The sequence below is a fragment of the Arvicanthis niloticus genome, chromosome 9 (assembly GCF_011762505.2).
Source record: "Arvicanthis niloticus isolate mArvNil1 chromosome 9, mArvNil1.pat.X, whole genome shotgun sequence".
In the NCBI taxonomy this organism is placed as follows: domain Eukaryota; kingdom Metazoa; phylum Chordata; class Mammalia; order Rodentia; family Muridae; genus Arvicanthis; species Arvicanthis niloticus.
In genome coordinates this window covers 47037641-47056808 of record NC_047666.1, presented here as the reverse complement: position 1 = coordinate 47056808, position 19168 = coordinate 47037641, and the positions used below count along the sequence as shown (strand labels likewise).

At 43.3% G+C, this 19168-nt stretch overlaps 1 protein-coding gene and 1 long non-coding RNA gene across 4 annotated transcripts in view; one reads left to right on the top strand and one right to left on the bottom strand.

The window, feature by feature from the left end:
• The window catches only part of LOC117714722 (uncharacterized), a 91700-nt gene extending 87173 nt beyond the window's left edge, over positions 1-4527 (top strand). For all 3 annotated transcript variants that reach the window (XR_013112551.1, XR_013112553.1, XR_013112552.1), the window contains 2 exons: positions 3192-3251; positions 4195-4527. This is a non-coding gene — a long non-coding RNA (uncharacterized LOC117714722). The remainder of the gene's footprint in view (positions 1-3191; positions 3252-4194) is intronic.
• The window catches only part of Itpr1 (inositol 1,4,5-trisphosphate receptor type 1), a 320805-nt gene that overhangs the window by 41326 nt on the left and 260311 nt on the right, over positions 1-19168 (bottom strand). Inside the window, exons 52-54 of the mRNA XM_076940207.1 lie at positions 15808-16000; positions 10359-10481; positions 3286-3461 (exon numbers count right to left, since the gene is read on the bottom strand). Coding sequence (XP_076796322.1) covers positions 3286-3461; positions 10359-10481; positions 15808-16000 — 492 coding nt within the window. The remainder of the gene's footprint in view (positions 1-3285; positions 3462-10358; positions 10482-15807; positions 16001-19168) is intronic.

Genomic DNA, 19168 nt, shown 5'->3' with positions numbered 1-19168 from the left:
GTAAGTGAACACCTTGATAATCAGATAAAGGAGGACACCAGCATGGACAGAAAACCTCCAAGCTTTCTTAAGTACGCTCAACATACAATAGGCCAGGTTTCCCCTGAGTTCTGACCCTATGGATAAGAGTCCCTCATAGGGCAGCAAACCATGGCTGACTCTGGATGGAGTTTTAGAGAAGGGTTTGGAGAAAGGCAAGATGATCATAGTCCAGTTGACACCACAGAACTTCTGACACACCCAAGTTTTAAAAATATGAACAGGCCAACAGTCCACGTCAGTTCACTCGCTCCTCTCTTTAACATTCACTGCTTCTTCAGCAAGTATCTCCTGCTCATGGACTCAGTCTACTGACCCCACTCCACACTGACTCTGCTCAACCAGCTTTTGATCTAGCTTCCTGCTCTACCTCTAAGGGATGCTGTCAGTATATACTACGCCTTATGCTCTGAGCACATCTATTTGGCTTCCTCTAGCAGGAGACTCATGAGCTAACCCTAACCCCAGTGTGCCATCCTTTGATGTCAGCTAGCCTCTCCCTTCAACCTTCTCCTGTTTGTTCAGCTATTCTTCCTTATCCCATACACACCAAGTGGTGTCTCTTGCTAAAACAGAACAAAACAATACAAAACTCTTGAGTGGTTATTTATGATAGCTGTTTCCATCCATCTGTCCTGTCCGTCATCTGATCATCTTGCATTCCGTCTGAAATACCTTCCCACAGCATGTGGTGCACCCCCCCCCCCGCCCCCGGCCATTGTGCCCATGGTTTGATAACTGTCAGAGCTAACAGTGATGGCATGTCTTGTCGCCTCAAGCATGATAAGTGAACACTGTGAATGCATTGTTGCATTGTTTCCTTTTAGATGGTGGCCATAGTCTTGCCCAGCCACCCATGATTGGAAACTGCTTAAATTTTTATTTTTTTATAATAGGGAGATGGCTCAGTTGTTAAAATGTTTCCTGTGCAAACCTGAATTTGATCCCTAGAACCCATGTTAAAAAAAAAATCCTTGTGTGGTGGTGTGTGCTTGTTATCTCAGGACTGGTGAGGCAGCGACAGGGAAGCCCTTGGTACTTGCTAGCTGGTCAGCCAGCCTAGCCAAACCAGCAAGCCTTAAGCCAGTAAAAAACCGTGTCTCAGATAAGAAGGTGGACAGCTCCTGAGGAATGATACTAAAATTGACATTTGGCCTCCGTACACCCTGGGACAAACACATGTACACACATGAACTCCCTCCCCCCCCGACCCAGGTGGTTTGAGTGAAAATAGCCCCCACAGGCTTGTGTGTTTCAATACTTGACCCCCAGTTGGTAGACTATTTGGGAAAGATTAGGAAGTGTGACCTTGTTGGAAGAAGTGTGTTATATGGTGGTGGGGTAGAGGTGGGGAGAAGATATGAAGTTTCAAAAGACTACAGCCATTCATAGTTTGCTCTCCTCCATCTCCTGCTTGGGGATCAAGATGTGAGTTCTCAGATGTTCCTGCTGCCAAGCCTTTGCTCCCCCATTAATTGACTCTAGCCCTCTGAAACCATAAGCCCAATTAAATGCTTTGTAAGTTGCCTTGGTTATGGTATTCTGTCACAGCAATGGAAAAGCAAGTAATACACAAAATAAATTTATCCCTTTGATTGCCCAGCCAATCAAGACAATAATGCTCCTTTGCTTGAAGAAAAAGACCTTGCAGTGGTTTGTCAAGGGTATGGCTCTGCCTTTTTGTCTACCCCATGGTGTTCTTTCCTTCACCACTGAGACACCTGCAGCCTGTTTCTTATGTCTACACTATGACTCAGCCTTACCACACCTGATTAAAAGCACTAGCAGAGCCCCAAAGGCCTCCCTGCCTACAGTACCCTAGTCTACATAACATGGATGAATGAATTATCTAGAATGCCTTTGTAAAAATCCTCTTGGCTCAAAATTCTGCAAGCATTTCCTACCCAGGTGAACAGTGTCTCCCAGCATTATTCCCATTGACGTATCTGCAAAACTACAGGCTAAAGCATTTGGGAAACATGGCCATGCAGGTTCCCTTTCTCAGAGATTTGTAATTATTCTTTAGGTCTTTGAAAAGTATTGCAGTCACAACACTTTTATTGCCATTGGATTGTGCCATTGACCCTCTATTTCAATTCCCCACCTAACATTTACCACATGGAATGATGTTTGGAAATACATGTGAACCTGGAAGAGGACATTCAATGAATGGATTTATCCCAGAGTTCAGTGTTCCAGGATTAGTCTCTACCCTAAACACAGCTCTCTGACCTATTGTTCCACTTAGGCCTATGAAGCCTAAAACAAGCAAAATGCTTTCCTGAGGCTTGCACTTCCTGTCCTCATGTTTTTATTCTTTCATGTACTGTTTCATCAGGTGTGGTGGCAGACACTTGTAATCTTATCCCTCTGGAAGGCTGAGGCAGGAAGATCATAAGTTTGAGGCCAGTATGGGCTACATAGTCAGAAGTAAGATCAGCTTGGGACACAGAGAGAGTCCCAGGCTAACCTGGGCTATACAGCAAGAACATTTCAAAAGCAAAACCAAATCAACAAAACACAATTTCAAACCCGCTGTCTTTCTCTTAGCTTGTCTTGCCAGAATCCTTGATGCTTTCGTGATCGGAACACCTAGACATGATTATGAATTACCCATACTTTTCTATGACACTTGCATTTCTATACAGCCGCCTTAGCTTTCTTATATGCTTAGAATAGAAACCAAAGCCGATGCAGGAGTCCTATGTCACCCTCAATCTTCCCTCAGCCACCACTATTTCCTAAGGACCCTTGGCATCCTTTCAACGACAGTGACAGCACTCCCACGGGCTCCACTGACATCTCAATAGCCATCTGTCATTTTCTTCTTCCTTCCCCACTTGCTCTGTCTGTTTATGAGCAGTCCCTCTAACCTCTCCCCTCTTTTCTGTGTGAGCCCTTTGAGAACTGAGTGCTATGTTAATATTTGATCACTTGATTTGCTGGCTAAAAACCTATGGTCCAAACAAACCTTTGGTCAGAATGGCCAAACTAACTTAAACTTCCTCTGCTGCTGCTGCCCCTGTCTAGCTCTTGGGAGGGATACACTCGAGGAAAGGTCAGGTTGATGCTCTGGGAGACTCAATTAACCCTGAAGAGGCCAAAGGAAAATGTCAGGCTAACAACATTTTTTTTTTTTTTTTTTTTCCTAGATTGAAAACTCGGGTCAAGATGCTAGGAACCAAATGGAGAGCATTCCTACTTACTCATATGTAAGAACTGTACTATAAAGCGAGTCATACTTACATTGAAAGCTCCCAGCAGAAACAGTGTGGGTTGTAACCCGACTGAAAATATCAGTCGTAGGATTGTAGAAGCAATTAAGGCCCGGATGCCATGGGGCTTGGGCAGAGCAATGACAATGGCCAGAGAGATGAGCATGGCTGTCCACAGGAGGCCTGACCAGTGTGGCTCTAGTGTTCCTGGAAAGACAATACAGACGGTTTTGGAATTTGTGTTTTCATGGCATCTAGGTGACAGAGTAAGATAGGTCTAATGACATTTTCTTCAGTCACTTCTCTAAATGATGTTCTGATTTTTTACCTCAAAAATCTCAGTTTCAATGTTTTTAGATTCCCAAGCAGTCATTCATGTTTCTTATGCATGTCACCCCCTCCCCCAATTCTCTGGTCTTTCTGTGTATTTTGGGTTTAGCTGAGACATTACTATTTTTGGCAAGTCATTCCTACTCACAAAGAACTTGCAAAGTGTTTCCTCCTACGCCATGTCACCATACTTCCTGGTTATTCCTATAGAGCCTGGTATGCTAGGGAAGAGCTCGACCCATGGAGCTACATTCCTGGCTCTAACACTACTATTTTCTTTCTTTTCTTCCTTCCTTCTTTCTTTCCTTAAGATTTATTTTTCATGTCCACTCACGTTTTGCCTACACGTGTGTCTGTATGAGGGTGTCAGATCCCCTGGAACTGGAGTTGCAGATGGTTGTGAGCTGCCATCTAGGTGCTGGGAATTGAACCCGTGTCCTCTGGAAGAGCAGCCAGTGCTCTTACCATCTGAGATACCTCCACAACCTCAAATGCTGCTATTTGCTAACCATCATTTTATTTGTCTGTCTTCTGTCTAGTCTCTTGAGAAAAGTACCCTGTACAGAGGAGACACCAGATTCTTATTCAACAAATTCAAACTCATTCACAGGTCATGAATCACTTCTGGGGAAAGGAGGAACTGGAAGCCTAAGCTTACTTATATTCAAAACACGTGAAGAAAACTGCAGGTTCCGTGGCTCAATTTGATTTCCTCAAGGGAAGGAGGAAGGCAACTTCCGGCTCTTGAGCATCATCTACAGTTAGATTAACCCAGTAGATAACGAGCTTCTACCAGTTTTTGTCATCTCTTGCTATTTCAGGTTCTATTTAGAGTGTCCCACGAGATGTCTTGGTTACATAACATGAGCCAACGTGGCTAAAAATACAGTTCTGTAAAACACTCATTAAAAAAAATAAAACACCCCTATTGCAAATGCTGTCACATTTTGAGTCTCCCTTGGATGTAAACAAGCAGTGCTTCATGATTCAGGACACTTATATAAAGGAGTTTTTCTTCTTTAGAATAGCCAGGAGTATAGCACAGCTCAGGAGGAGGCACCGATGCAGGTGGCTGCTCTTTCTCCAGCTAAGTCATAGCCACCCGAGGCATTTTCTCTTCAACAACTGTCCCCCTAGAGCCATCCACTTGCCTCCCCCCTACCCCCACTTTCAATCCTTAAGGAAGAAAAGCTGGATAAAATGGGCACAAAGTGGCAGTTCAGGTCTCCACTGTGTTGATGTTGGGTGTGGTGTCTCACCTGTAATGCTACTGAGTGGGAGATGGAGACAGGCAATGCCCTGAGCAAGCTAGCTAGGTAGAGTAGCTTGGCCTCAAGTAAGAGACTCTGCCTCTATATACATTCTGGAGAATGGCCAAGCAACAAACACATGCAATGTTAATATTGAACCTCTACACACATGCATAAACACATGTGCTCACACGCAAGTGACCATGTATACTTAATTCACAGAAAATAAAAGAAATGGGCACAAAGGCACATAAGGTTTATAGAAGCTAAAAATGTGGATTCTGGAGGGGGGGCATATGTACCATTTTGTGTATGTTTAACAACTGTCATACATTTTGCCATGTCTCATTAATTACCATTTACTCAGCCCATTCCATCAATCTGTGAAGTTGGTGCAGTATCTCTACTTTAAAGGCAACCCACTCTATGTATTTTCTCTAAAATGACCTAGGAAATGGCTAGAAGGACATGCCTCTAATGTTAACAGTCTTTAGCTATTGTTTAAAAAAAGGCATTAATTCACTGTGCGCACAGATCAAGAATTTTGACAGGTTGTTATATGACCATTACAGGATGTTGTCGCCACAATCAAGACACAGAATGTGCTCACCCTGACAAACATGAGCACCCTGAAAGACTGCCTAGAGGTCTTTGCAGTTTATGTGTTGCCCCACCCCCACCCCCGGATACCACGAGCGTGCTTCCTGTTACTATAATCTTGCAGTTCTCATGAAAATGGAGAAATAACTGTATTAGTAGGTAGTCTTTTGTGTGACTAAGAAGTCTTTAAGAATCATGGTGGTTACTCGTTTTTTACTGCTGAGTAATAGTCTATTCTATGGATGTACAACAATTTATAATTTATTTATTCATTCAATAAATGAATGGATATTTGTGGCTATCCCAGTATAGAGATACTGGGAATGTTGCTACTAGAACATTCAAGTGCCAATCTTGGAGTGGAACTGATGCTATCATTTCTTTTGCACAAACACAGAGAAGTAGACTGTTCTTACACAGAACTTGCAATTTTGTGAGATAGTGAGATATTGCCATACTGCTTTCCAATCAAAACAATCACACTTTTTTTTTTTTTTTTTTTTTGGCCTTTCATTAGCCCTTGATATTAACAGTCCTGTGAGTCAGCCATTTTAGCAGGTCTATAGAACTACATCACTGTTCTGATTTGTATTTTACTGATAACTCTAGATATTGGCTATCTTCTCACATACCCACTGGTCATCCTTAGATCTTCTTTTGTTAATTATTTGAGCAAATACTTTGCCCATTCTTTTCATGTGATAGTCTTTCTATTACAGTATTTTATGTGTTCATATTCTGCATTTAAGTCCTGATATAGTGAGATATTCTTTGGAGATGTTTCCTCTGAGTCTCTGACTTACTTTTTATTTCATAAATGTTTAAACATTTTAAACAAATTTCTTTTCTGGCTACAGTATGTAGCCACACTATGTAGCTCTGGCTGTCTTAGAACTCTTTGGGGCTGAACTCACAGAGAGCTGCCTCACTTTGTTTTCTATGTGCTGGGATTTAAAAAAAAAAAAAAAAAAAAAAAAAAAAAAAAAAAAAAAAAAAAAAAAAAAACCACTCCACAAAGCCTGGCTTTTAACAGATTCTCAATGTCTTAACCATAAATGTGGCCAGTACACTTGTACCCAAGTCCTGAAGAGGCAGGTAAAAACCTGCTCTTTCCCTGCTATTAACCCGATACTGAAAACTAGTGCTAGACTCTAAGAGACTGGGTCTAGAAAGAAATCTTGGAGACAGCTGGAGAAATGTGAATTTGGACCATTACAAGATTTACTGTTAGTTTTGTTACATATGATAATGGCCTGGTGGTTATATATATTTTAAAATATGCTTATAAGTTAGAGACACACTGAAATATTTATGGTCAAAACAACAAAATGTCTAAACTTCTCTAAAATGTTTCAAAAATACAGTGGGGGGCTAGAGGAAACAAGTTTAGCAAAATGTTAATTGTTCAAGCTGGGCTGATGTACATGGCAGTTTGTCATGCTGTTCCTTCTACTCATGAGTAAGTTAAAACATTTCAATAATAAGAAAGTTTAAGGAGCCATACTGTCTTTACTTGAAACATCGTAGCATGTTCACAGATTGAGCAGTATTTGACTCTGCACCAGTGCTGTGCTTCTGACAGGTGGCTCAGTGGGCTGGGAGGATGCTTTTTAAAAGGAGCTTTTAAGGCCACTGCTGCTCTTGGCTGCAAAGGTCATGTAAGCCAGAGAACCACAGCACTGTACAAAAGTAGGCTGTTATGTATATCTAAGAGGTACATTTTAGCAATCCTGTTTTTAGAAAGATACTGTGATACAAATATACACAGAAGATTTTATTTTGGAAGTGCTGGAGCTCAAATCCTGGCCTTGGTCATGCTTGGCAAGCATCCTACTACTAAGCTGCACCTACAGAGTCTAACACATACTGATCTCACATTGGCATTTTCAGGCCAATTAACCAGATAGATTTTCTGAGCAGCATGAAAACAACCATTTTCCTGAAAACAGTTGGTGCTGAGCACAGAAAATTTCCAGAGCACATGTTACAAATGCAAACATTCACTCTAATGGGTAACTGTTGCTTCCAAAGTAACTTCAGTGTCCATATCATGAAAGAGGATTCATGGGTCAGATCAGCCTCTTTTCATTCCCAGGAGCTCTGACACTGCTTTCCAGTAAATCCATTGGTATGAAGTTCTAAAGCCCATGACCCATAGTTAGACAAGGAAACCTTCTGACCTTCAGGCTAATAAAGGTGGGCATCATTCCCAAAGTGTATCACCATAGAGTTGGAAAGATCTCACCCATTACCTCATTCAAAGGGTCTCAGATTTGATTGGTAAGAGGTAGGCTTCTACAACTATTTTGTCAGAGCATTCTAGGCATTTCTGAAGCCACATCAAAGCCTCAACATCTTCACTGTTAGCATCTTATAATACAGGAAACATCAAGGAGTAACCAAAGAGGCCTGCACAGTCACATGACCAGTGACCAGCAAACCCATGGCTAGAATGAAGTAGGAAGGCTAATACTGAAGGTGAGGGATGTCAACTCACTGTCCCCAAACAGTGGCCTGGATGCTGGTGCAAATGACCAGTGAAGGAAACAGTTGGGGCGAATCACTAAAATCTATATGGAATAGCTTTAAAGGAGTGGAGGGCAGATGAGAGCTCATCCAAAGAAATGGCTGGATGATCTGAGAGGAACACAGTAACTTCTTGTGTGCTTGAGCTGGAAGGAGACTGGGTAGTCACCAATAGAGGTCTGTACTGTGTTCTGATCAAATCTTTTCAAATATTAACCCTCATGTTTCCTAAAGTAGCATTTAAAGAAAATACATATATACATATATATATATATATACATACATACATACATACATACATACATACATACATCCCCTGGGTCTGTGTTTAGATCATGCTTTGGGGAAGAAGTGGACATTCAAATGGTGCCTTCAATGTAAATTAAGTCCAAACAGAAAAGCTGAAGTCCTTGAAAGTGTCTGTGGCATTACATAACATGTTACCACTTTAAAGTTGGCCCTTAAGTATACGTTTATTACACATGTGCTACTTAGATCTATGACCGTAATATTCAGTTCAAATATTCTCAGCGTTTCCTGGGTCTGATTTTGGGGCTTCTTTATCCCATAAGTTTCATACAGGAGGCAGGTTGGTATAGCTAAAGGTGAGCTGGTGGGCCAAAAGAACTCCGATGAAAAACTTAGCTAAAAAACAACCTTTCTGGGAACTCGGGTGAATAGGACTGGGAACATGATTCCATGCTGGAGCACTTGTCTAGCATGCACGAGTGCTTCGATTGCATCCCTAACATGGTGAGGAGAGAGGACATGAATATCTAACAGAAGAGGCGCCTTTCATATCTGCCACCAGAACCCCACAAAGCCAACAGCTCTCAAATACCAGCTATCAAGTTCAGGGTCTCTGGTAAAGAAGTGCTGTCCTAATCTGTGCCTTTTCTCATCAAAATATGTTGAAGGCTCATGTGGGCGTCTGGAAGGAGATGGTGGGTGGGGGAAATCCAAGAATGGTAGCAGGCAGCTCTCCACAGACTAAACACTCAAGGAGAACTGGCTACAGTCTCAAGACTTGTCTTACCTCTGACCTGCAAAAGGGAAAAAAAAATTCCAGAGGTTTCTTAGTCTTCAGCTGAAAAGCACTTCAGAAGCATGGCCCGGGAAAACATACAGTGGACTGACTGTTTATGTCAATGCCATAGGATCAGCTATGCACCTAACTAGCTTGGCATGCTGTCTCTCTTAACTTCTTGGACTCATGCTTTCCCTGTATGGAAGACATGAGGCTTAAGACAATTTCTGACAGGCTTAATAGCTCCTCCTCCTCCTAACTACTTTAAGTTTAATTTAGAACTAGATCTTGGGTAAAAGCTAGTATTTCATCTTGTCTACAAATGGATACCTGGGATCCTAAATGGCCCCAATAGTTTCAGCAATAGGCTTTAAGACCCAAGTCACAGCCTTCCTGATGTCATCAGCTGTGTCTTCAAAATTGAAGATATTGAGCCAGCTATGATAGAATATGCCCATGTGCAGGCTAGTTTTATGTAGATATGACACAAGCTAGAATCATTTGGGAAGAGGGTACATTAATTGACAAAGTGTCCCCATCTAATTGGCTTTTTTTTTTTTTAAGAATTATTTATTTATTTTATGTATGTGAGTACCCTGTAGCTGTCTTCAGACACACCAGAAGAGGGCATCAGATCTCATTACAGATGGTTGTGAGCCACCATATGGTTGCTGGGAATTGAACTCATGACCTCTGGAAGAGCAGTCAGTGCTCTTAATCACTGAGCCATCTCACTAGCCCAGCCATCTCACCAGCCCCCATCTAACTGGCTTGTGGGCAAGCCTGTGTTGCAGTTTCTTGATTGATGATTGATGTGGGAGGAACCAGGTCCCTGTAGGTGATTTGACCCCTGGGCAACTAGTCCCGGGTACTCAAAAGTAGGATTCTCAGGCTTTAGAATATTTTTTTTTAAATAAGATTTTATTAACATTTTATTTTAGACCTGGATGCCAATGGGATGACTTAGTATTTAATTTATTAAAGAAGAAAATATCTCAAAATGAAGTGCAAGTCTGTGTTTTTCTGCAACATTCTGTTAGCGAAATCAAAAGGCAGGCTGAGCAAGCCATGAGGGACAAGGCAGTGAGCAGTGCTTTCATGGTTTCAGCTGCATTTGATTCCTGCCTCCAGATTTCTGCCCTTATTTCCTCTAGTGATGGACTGTGGCGGAGAAGTCCTCTTCCCCAAGTTGCTTTTGGTCGTGGTGTTTTATGACAGCAACAGAAGCCATAAAAAAAATAAGACAGCCTATCAGCAGAAGGCTAAAGCAGGAGACGAGGATCCTGGGTTCCAGACCAGCTTGTACTTATTAGCAAGATGATGTCTCAAAAAGAAAAGGCAGAATACTTAAAGAAAGAAAGGTATGGTTACCTCCCCTCACTCCTTTAAATGGATAGAAAAACGCCACCAGCAGGTTCATCAGGACGGCCAGGTTGAAGGAGATGCTGCTCCAGAAAGACATGTTCCGGGCGCACCAGTACAAGACAGGCTGGGCTGCGGAAACACAGGAAGCCGGTGAGGTTGTTGACTACTGCACGTCCGAGTGCTAAGAGTCTGGCATGCCCCATCCTTCTGCTAGATCCCCACAAGTCCACTTTTGTTCCCAGTTTTGATCACAACAGTAAGAACAAGAATTTGTTTCGGAGCTGGCACACAGTGACATGACATCAGGTCACTGGAGAACTCATGAACAGAAGCTTCATTGGGGTACGAGGGAGAAGAGAAGGGCAAAGGCTGGGCCATCTAAAAGTCCTTCGTGCCCTGTTAACTCCACCAGTTATGGAATCTGAGGGTTATCCAGAGTTCACACACTGAGATTCTGGTTCTCCCCCAGACCTCCAGTACCAGATGAGATGCCCAGAGAGACCCAAGAATTCAATTAGCCTTTTAGAAATGTCAGGGAGACAGAACACTCAGAGTTGGTGCAGTTGAGCCTCTGAGTGGGCCTGGTACCATTTTCTTCACTTAAACGTTCCATCAATTCCCTTGTGTGGGACAGTTACCCCCTTTTCACCATTGACTCACTTGCCATTCCCCTCAAACGGTATAGAAAATCTCAAAACCAAGGAACTGGGGAAACCAGATGGGGCTGACCATGGTCAGCAGGAGAGCTTACATCCAAAGACTCCAGGAGAAAAAAGATATGACACAAAGCTGTAAGTTTATACTGACGTGGGCATGCAGGGGACAGCTTCCACAAGACAGTCTGGCTGGATATCTTTCCCTCCCCTCTAGAGCACAGAACAGGATATGTGAGATAGGATCTCTATTGTGTCCCACCTCCCCACCAGTGAAATCTTCATAAAACTTTAGGATAGCAGCCAATGACAAATCCAAAGGTCCTGTAATGATGCCTGCAACAGCAGCCAAGCCTTTGGAAACATCCATCCAAAGAAAGTTATGGCACAATTAAAGAGGTCTCTGGTAATTTAGTAACTGTTGATAATCATGTTGGAACTTGGTCATGGGCAATGTTTCAAAACTGTTGAGTTACAGAGCTATGAGCAATCATCTAGTTTGAAATTCTTCATCTTCAAAAATAAGAGAAACCAATGCCCAGACATGGGAGGAAGTATTTGCGATCTTGTTTTCCCAATTATTGATCATCTGGAGTCAGTAAAAAGGATTAACACAGATGGCCAATGTCACCATTTACTAGAGGAGCTGACTAAATACAGTCAACTGCCAGGTAGCAATTTAATATTTTGTAAAACAAAAAAAATAAAATCCTTTTTTTGAGTCAGGGTCCCATGTAGTATCAGCTAGACTCAAACCAACCACACAGGTTAGGATGACCTCAAATTTCTTATCCTCCACCTGGTTTTCACTGAGTACAAGGACGACAGCTGTGAGCCACTGTGCTTACTTTTATATGGTGCTGAGAATCAAGCCCAGGGCTTCATGCATGCTAGTCAAGCACTGTATAACGGAGCCACATCCCAGGCCTGCTGAAGCAAACCAGAGATGAGAACTCATTTCATCTGGCTGCAACAGCCACTGACACTTCCTTGGGGACTGAAGTGGATACTTTTGATATACGTAACAAAAATGTGTGAAAAGAACAGGAGAGATGAATGGCTGGACACTGGTGACTGCTGAGTCTGAGGGACAGCTTGAGGAAAACTGATGGTACCCTCTCCACACTGGTGTATGCATCAAGAGCTCATTAAGAAGTCTAGAAATACAAGAAGCTGGCAGAAATTCGTGATGGTCCTTGGAAGCCCAAATGCCTTGCATGGGAACATGTCCCCTTCAGTACAGCTGCAATAAATGGTCTTTAAATAAATCTAATTTTCCAAAGCTAATATTTGTTACACTCTCATTTTGAATCTGAACAAATACACAATCAGTTCTATAGCTCAGATAGTTATTAACCCAGGTTGAAGATCCACAATATCTTTACACTTCCTGTGGTACATGGAACTAGGTTCCATCCTTCTCTGAACCTTCTCCCTTCTCCACATAAGCTGCTCCTACATCCTAGTCTAGCGGTAGTTCCCACAAACACGCTGTGCTCTTCAGCTTCCATGTGCTCCCTCTGCTGTGATTTCGCCCATGCCCCAGTCTTTGATGTAACTCTTTCTTTGACGAAATACCTTAAGAGTGGCAGCTCACTACATTGTCCCGAGTATGGCTGTACCTTTGCTATGCTTCTAATATGAAGAGGATACTTCACGTGCAGGCATGAGGTTTCCCAGAGCAGGTCATAAAAAACTCTGTAGCTTTCTCCTCACGCTTACTCTTCAATCAGTTACTCTAACGAAAGCAACTGTTGTGTCACGAGGATACCTGAGACTCACTGGAAAGGTCTATGTGAAGAAGGAAGAAATGCTCTGATTTCAGAGCTATTAGACAGCACCAAGAAGAGGACTCATCAGGGCCAGGCAAGTGCTTCGATGACAACAATGCTGGATGGTCTCCTGGTGGCTACCTAATGAAAGACCCTGAGCTCTAACTATCCAGCTACATCATTCCTGACCATAGGAAACTATAAGAAAATGAGTATTTGTTGTTTTAGACCATTGTGTTTTGTGAATGATGAAAGCAATTGACATACCTTCTATCATAAGCAAAATAATGCCCACTGAAATGTGCCAAACCTCAGTCTTCAGCTTGTGAATGTGTCATGTTACATGACAAAAGGGCCTGACAAGGTCTTTTTAGTGAAAGGAGGAGTCAGAAGACTCACCCTGCCCATATCTTGATATTTTTTAAAACTCAGTGAGAACCTTACCAGACTCCTGACTTCCAGAATGGCAAGATAGTGCATTCATGTTCCTGTAAGCATCAGAATTTGGTACAGCAGCAATAGGCAACGGAACGTATCTCCCGTCCCTTAATCTTCTAGGCTGTGTCTATCCAAATTTTGCTAGATGTTACCACCAGTCATCCTCTTCTTTCAAGTCTATCCCCACACTTCTGTAACCTGTCATTGCTTGATTATAACCCTGGTCATAATCAGCTTCATATTGTAGCCACTTAAAAATCTGCTTGTGCCACCTGTCTCCTTACGGAGCGTTAGTTCCCACAGGAAGAAGTATGCACACTGCCGAATCCCCCACCATACCTTGCCGCATGTTGTCGTTCCCTAAGGACTGTAATTTAGTTGGATTGATATACTTGCCACACACCAGCAGAATGGTAGAATGCTGGCACCGAGACAGGCAAAGCTAGTTAAATAACTGCATCCAGGGCATGTCTCAGTCATATTGCTTCCTGGTTTGCTTTAAAGAAACTGGGCTTTTCTGGATGACTTAGGACTCTACACAGGCAAATGCTACCTCTAATGTAATAAGCACGAGGGAAAATTCCAAGCAAGAAATGGTCAGTATTAGCAACTCTATCTGAGCTCTGTTGTCTAGGTTCCAGCCCAGAGTCTTCTCTTCACCACACATATGATCTTCAGTGTCAGAAAAGGATGGTGTCCTTCAGTGTCAGAAAAGAGTGTGTGTGTGTGTGTGTGTGTGTGTGTGTGTGTGTGTGTGTGTGTGTGTGTTGTGTGTGTGTGTATGTTTCAAAAAGAAAGCAAGAAAGGGTTTTGGAGGAGCAAATCAAATTGGGTGTTTGTTTTAGAATTAAAACCAATTTCTTCTAAAAAGCAAATCTCTTATCTTTATTTTGTATGCATGGGTGTGTAGCTTGCATGTATATATGTGTATCACATGACGCCTGGTACTCACAGAGGCCAAAAGAGTGTGTCAAATTCCTGGGAAGAGTGTGTCAGACGTGGAGTCACAGACGGTTTTAGTGGCTGGGCAGGAGCCAGGAAGTGAACTCAGGTCCTTTGCACGATCAGCTCCAGCTCTGAACTGCGGACCCACCTCTCCACCCCCATCCTGATTGCTTAAACACTAGAAAACACTAGCATCAGTAAGGCACTGAGGGAGAACTGGCTACTGACTTCCCATCACACCTGTCACAGCCTTCCTGAGTTCAGTCAAAGGTAAGCCAGCTCTGCCAACATGACAGAAAAATCTCTGCTCTCTTGGCAGAAGTAAGCTGCTTAGTGAAAAGCTGTGTGTTCTATTTTAATTCTGCTTCTAATGAGTACATCTCTCTTCTTCCTAAATACTTGGTTTGTTTAATTCACTTATTGTTTTCCCGTTTTTCTCTTAGTACATAGCTTTGGAGGCAATCAAAAATTTTCAGATGACAAGTACTGCTGTCTTTAAACTTCCCTAAAACAAACACTATTTTTCAAAAGCCAGGAAGACTGAAATAAGAGAAGGCATTAGTTATACTTCACCAAAAGTCTTGGAATGATCAGGTGGCCTCTCTGGAGAAAATGAGTCTTTACTGCCCACTGGCTCCCAGAGGAGCTGAGGATGGGTGAGCTGCCTGCCTGTGTTGGCAGAAGTGGTGGATGGTGGGTGGTGGGACTAGAGTGCGCTTCTCTCCCTCCTTGGTACTGAGGACCTGCCACTACTCTGATTGCACAAGTCTTTGCCATGTGTGAACCCAGGAGCAAGGGAAGTGAGGAGGAAGGCAGGCCTGGCTCTGCTCAGACTGGCAAGGACCAAAGATAGCACGAGAGGTCCCGGAAACTGTACTCTCTCTTACCCTGGCCGCACCCTGCAGAAAGCCTGAGAGATCTCAACTAGAGCCTGGCTTTGGAGTTTCGGATTAAAATTTAAAAAAAAAAAAAAATCCTGGCTCTCAACTCACAGACAAATAAAGCATGATCCTTTAAAGTTGGTCACAGCAGCTGCTGCCAAGCACACTGCTGGTGCGGAAGGATCACATTAAAATCGCTAATGAAAACTGGGAGTCCAGCATCCCTCTGGGGGAAGCGCTATAAATGTGCCTTAGACAAGTAATCTTCATTTGACTTGGCTGGCTTTGTCATGGGACCTGCTGGTGAGCCATGCTGCAGCTTATACGGCAAACAACTGTACTGCCTATAAAACGGCTGGGAGTTCTGACCGTGAGCTACTCCGACTGAGGGAAAATACAGAGTCTCAGGAACAGGTGTGCCAGTCTGCACTCTGAGCCCGAGGGAACCATCCTGTGCCGGAAAAGGCCTGGTCTTTTCTGTGTCTAATTAGTTTCCACAGGGAAACACCCAAACAGGCACTCCAAGCCATGCACGAAGCCCCTAGGCCAATCAAATCAAATGCTGCACGAATGCAGCCCACTTAGGACCCTTAGATTGGGCCCGGATATTGAAATACCAAAGTTCTCTGTATTCTGTTGGGGTGGGGGGGGCACACCAACACCAACCATTCCTGATTTGCTTGTTCTTGGAGGTACACACTCCCCAGGCCAGGTGTGAAGCCTCAGAGCTGTATATTCCCAAGCATGTCCAGGCACTATGACTCACCTCGAAGTTTCTTCTGCCAGTTCATCTCGTTAAAGAGGTCCTCAGAGCGCAGGAAGAAGTCATTGATCTTGCTGCCTTGCTCATCCCTCTCTGTGGTGTAATATATTCGAAGTTTCGATTCCTTAGTCAGAAATTCACAGATGCTGGGCACGGGGAAGACAATCTGTTCCATTGTTCGGTCTAGTCTGACAATCTAGGGTTAAAATGGAGGGTAAGCTGTTATTCTCAAAGTCTTTTATACAGACTATTTTGCTTTAGTATTGGCAGTGAACTCAGGTTTCAAGGCTCAGGGTAATGTGAATCTGTCTGACTTGAAAGCCCTTAGCTGTGGGCATGTGTGTGTGTGTGTGCATGCATACTCCAAACATAAAGGTTCTGTTAAGTCTGTAAGAATTTGTCTAACTTATATTCCGTTCATTTAAATACGATCAACCTTCCTCAATATCTTAATGCTTCTCTACTTTTAGGTACTGGCTTTAATTTTGTGGCTACAGCATGGAATATTTCTCTTTTAGAAAAATAATCACTAGCATCATAAAAGTATTATAGTTACACTCTACATACTCCCAAGGTACTTTACAGTGATTCTGTTTTGAGACTGTAGATAAATAATGCACAATCTTGACTAGATATTGCTGAAGTGTTTGTCTGCACAAACAACTGCTAAGCTTAAAGACAACCAGCACAATTCCACAAGCTGATAAGCTCGGCCAGGCTAAAACTCAGCAGCAATAGACACCGACTCTGGAGAGTGTAAAAATTAGTTGATCAAAACGAACAGATGGAAAACTCATTTCTCATTTTCCTTTAGATATGATCGGCTTTCATCTGGAACAATTTGTACAGTGTTTCAGAACATTCAGCCGAGGCCAGTACTGTACAATGAAACTTTCTACAATGATAGGGCCGTTCTTTGTGTGTCCAAAAGGACAGCTACTAGTCACAGAGGCCACCAAGCACTAGGCACATGCGGTTACTGCAGATGAGCAACAGAATAATTACTTGCATCTAATTTTGATTTAACAGGCACAGCTTGATGGCTCTCATGCTGGATAGAGCAATGTTGGGTCACAGTATAAGCCTCACCCACTACTCTCTTTCAGACAGCAAAACTGGGTAAACTCTGAATAGGAACTTTTAGAGCAGGCCTTTGCTTTTCTACCATACTTGCAATGACTTCATCCATCTTGTCAGAATGTCCAGAATGCACGACATATGAACCAATATGCCCAGTGCCTCTGGTTTTTAAACAGTGTTCTTTAAACTGGCTTTGTGGTGCTGCAGGGGTGGATGGCTACAGGTTTCCTCCATTTCCTCCTTAGATGGGCTCCATCTCCTAGAGTAGTCTGTTTCCAATTTTAGGACACTGTATTAAGTCACAGTTTCAAGGGCAGAGGATTCTAAAAGGTCACAGGCTGCAGTACATCAGAGACATGGCCTCTTGGCCTTTCTGCATTCTTCCACAGAAGCTGAGGAGGTCAGGTGAAGCTCAGGTCTGACGCCCTTGACAGGAAGAGCTTGCTCCCTCTCTCAATACCTTTGTTCCCTGATGGGGCAAGAGAGGTGACTCAGGCCCAGTTGTAGTGGGAAACTCTGATGGAGGTCAGACAGGTCCTCACAGCTCCGACTCCTTAAGTGCAGAGAAAAATGGTCATTATACCAGAGCCTCCAGAATCTAGCTAGAGCTCAGGTGGTTTTTTTTTTTTGTTGTTGTTGTTGTTTTGTTTTTTGTTTTTTGTTTTTTTTTGTTTTGCAGGGGGGCGGGTGTCTCAGAATCACTCTGCTGTCAGAATGGTTTTGGTTCAAAGCCAACCTGGTTTAACTGGAAGTGTAGTGTGTGGTTAATACCTAGAACCTGCTTGGGACACAGGCTCAAGGGCCTTTCCCATATATTTGTTATGAAGTGGCCACCAGCTTTACATACACTAGCATTAGAACCATCCCTTCTTTCACTCAAGCACAAAAGAGATGTGCAGCTGGCTTCAGGAGGAAAAGGAAGGGGAGAGGAGGACTTCTGGCAAGAATTGCGTTCTATGGCTGATGGGTGAAGAGTCTAGAGTCTACTTGCAAAGCTCCAAGCAGCTATGACACAGTACCTTGGATCTGCATACATAGCCCTCAGGGGAATCAAAGGGAGGGTCCTGGCCAGCTAAGGGCCTGATTCCAAGGCTAGCAACAGTTTTAAAATTTTCCTTGTTTGGGCAGATTTAGCAGTGGGAGTCAGGAGGACAGAATAGCATTTCTTCTCTCTCCATAGTAGTAAGAGACTTTGTTCATGCCTTTTACGTCAATCAGACTTCAGTCTCCTCCCAACTGGGCCAGAGAGTTAAACGGTACTTCCTGATTCTATTCTTTAACCTTCTACACTGCCAAGCTTGTCTCCTAAAGGATGCAGAGGACAGAGCTGGCCTTTTGGCTAAGATTCTGGCCAGGATCAATAAATCCAGACTATGTGTTCACATACATTTGGCCTGGCTCACTGAGTTGGTCAGATGAAGCATTTCATCAAGATGGCCTGGAGAGCTGAGACAGCAGGTACGAAGAGACTCCCAAGAGCCTCCATCCTGAATGTGTCATTCTGTCCACCAAATCCCTCTTCAGACATTGTAATAAATTCATTAGCAAAACAAGGTGCTATATCCTGACTACCTAGATCCTGGAGCCAGACATGCTTCCATTCAGACACTAAGAGACAATGCAGATGATATAAAGCACCAGGGGCCGACAGCCTGGGATTCACAGTCCATCTGTGAGCCTGAGAGTGAGAGAAGCTAGCATCCTCACTGAGCCTTATTGAAGGACTCCTCCATTTTCCAGATAGAGATGATGCTACATCGTTCAGGAGGTCAGCGAGGATTCTGTCCTGGTAAGATGCATAGAGGACGGTGGGGTTCCCATGGGGAAATGCTAGCAGTTCCACTGCTCTGAGGAGAAAGTGCAGACTTCTTCTCAGAACAGAGAGTGTAAGCTTCGACTGCTCTGTGTTATTTCCTCTCTGCAAAATGCTCATTTTCACCTTGGCTCACTCCATTCCAGCAATGATGGCTTCTCCTGAGCACCTCTTACCTGGTCTTCCTTGTAGAGGTCAGGAAAGTTTCTCCCTCTGGGTACTGCCAGGTTCAGTCCAGTGTTCTTTCATTCTGTATCTGGATTCCATTCCTTCAGAACAGACCTCCTATAAACTACAGGTCCCTCTGCTAGACTTCATGTGTATATATGTTCATATATGCACGAGGGTACTGGTGTACAGATACAGAGAGAGGCTGGAGTCAACCTTGGTATCAATCATCAGACACTCTCTCCCCTTTGTCCCTTTTTGGAGGCAGGGTCGCTCACTGACCAAACTGTCTCTAAGCAGGCC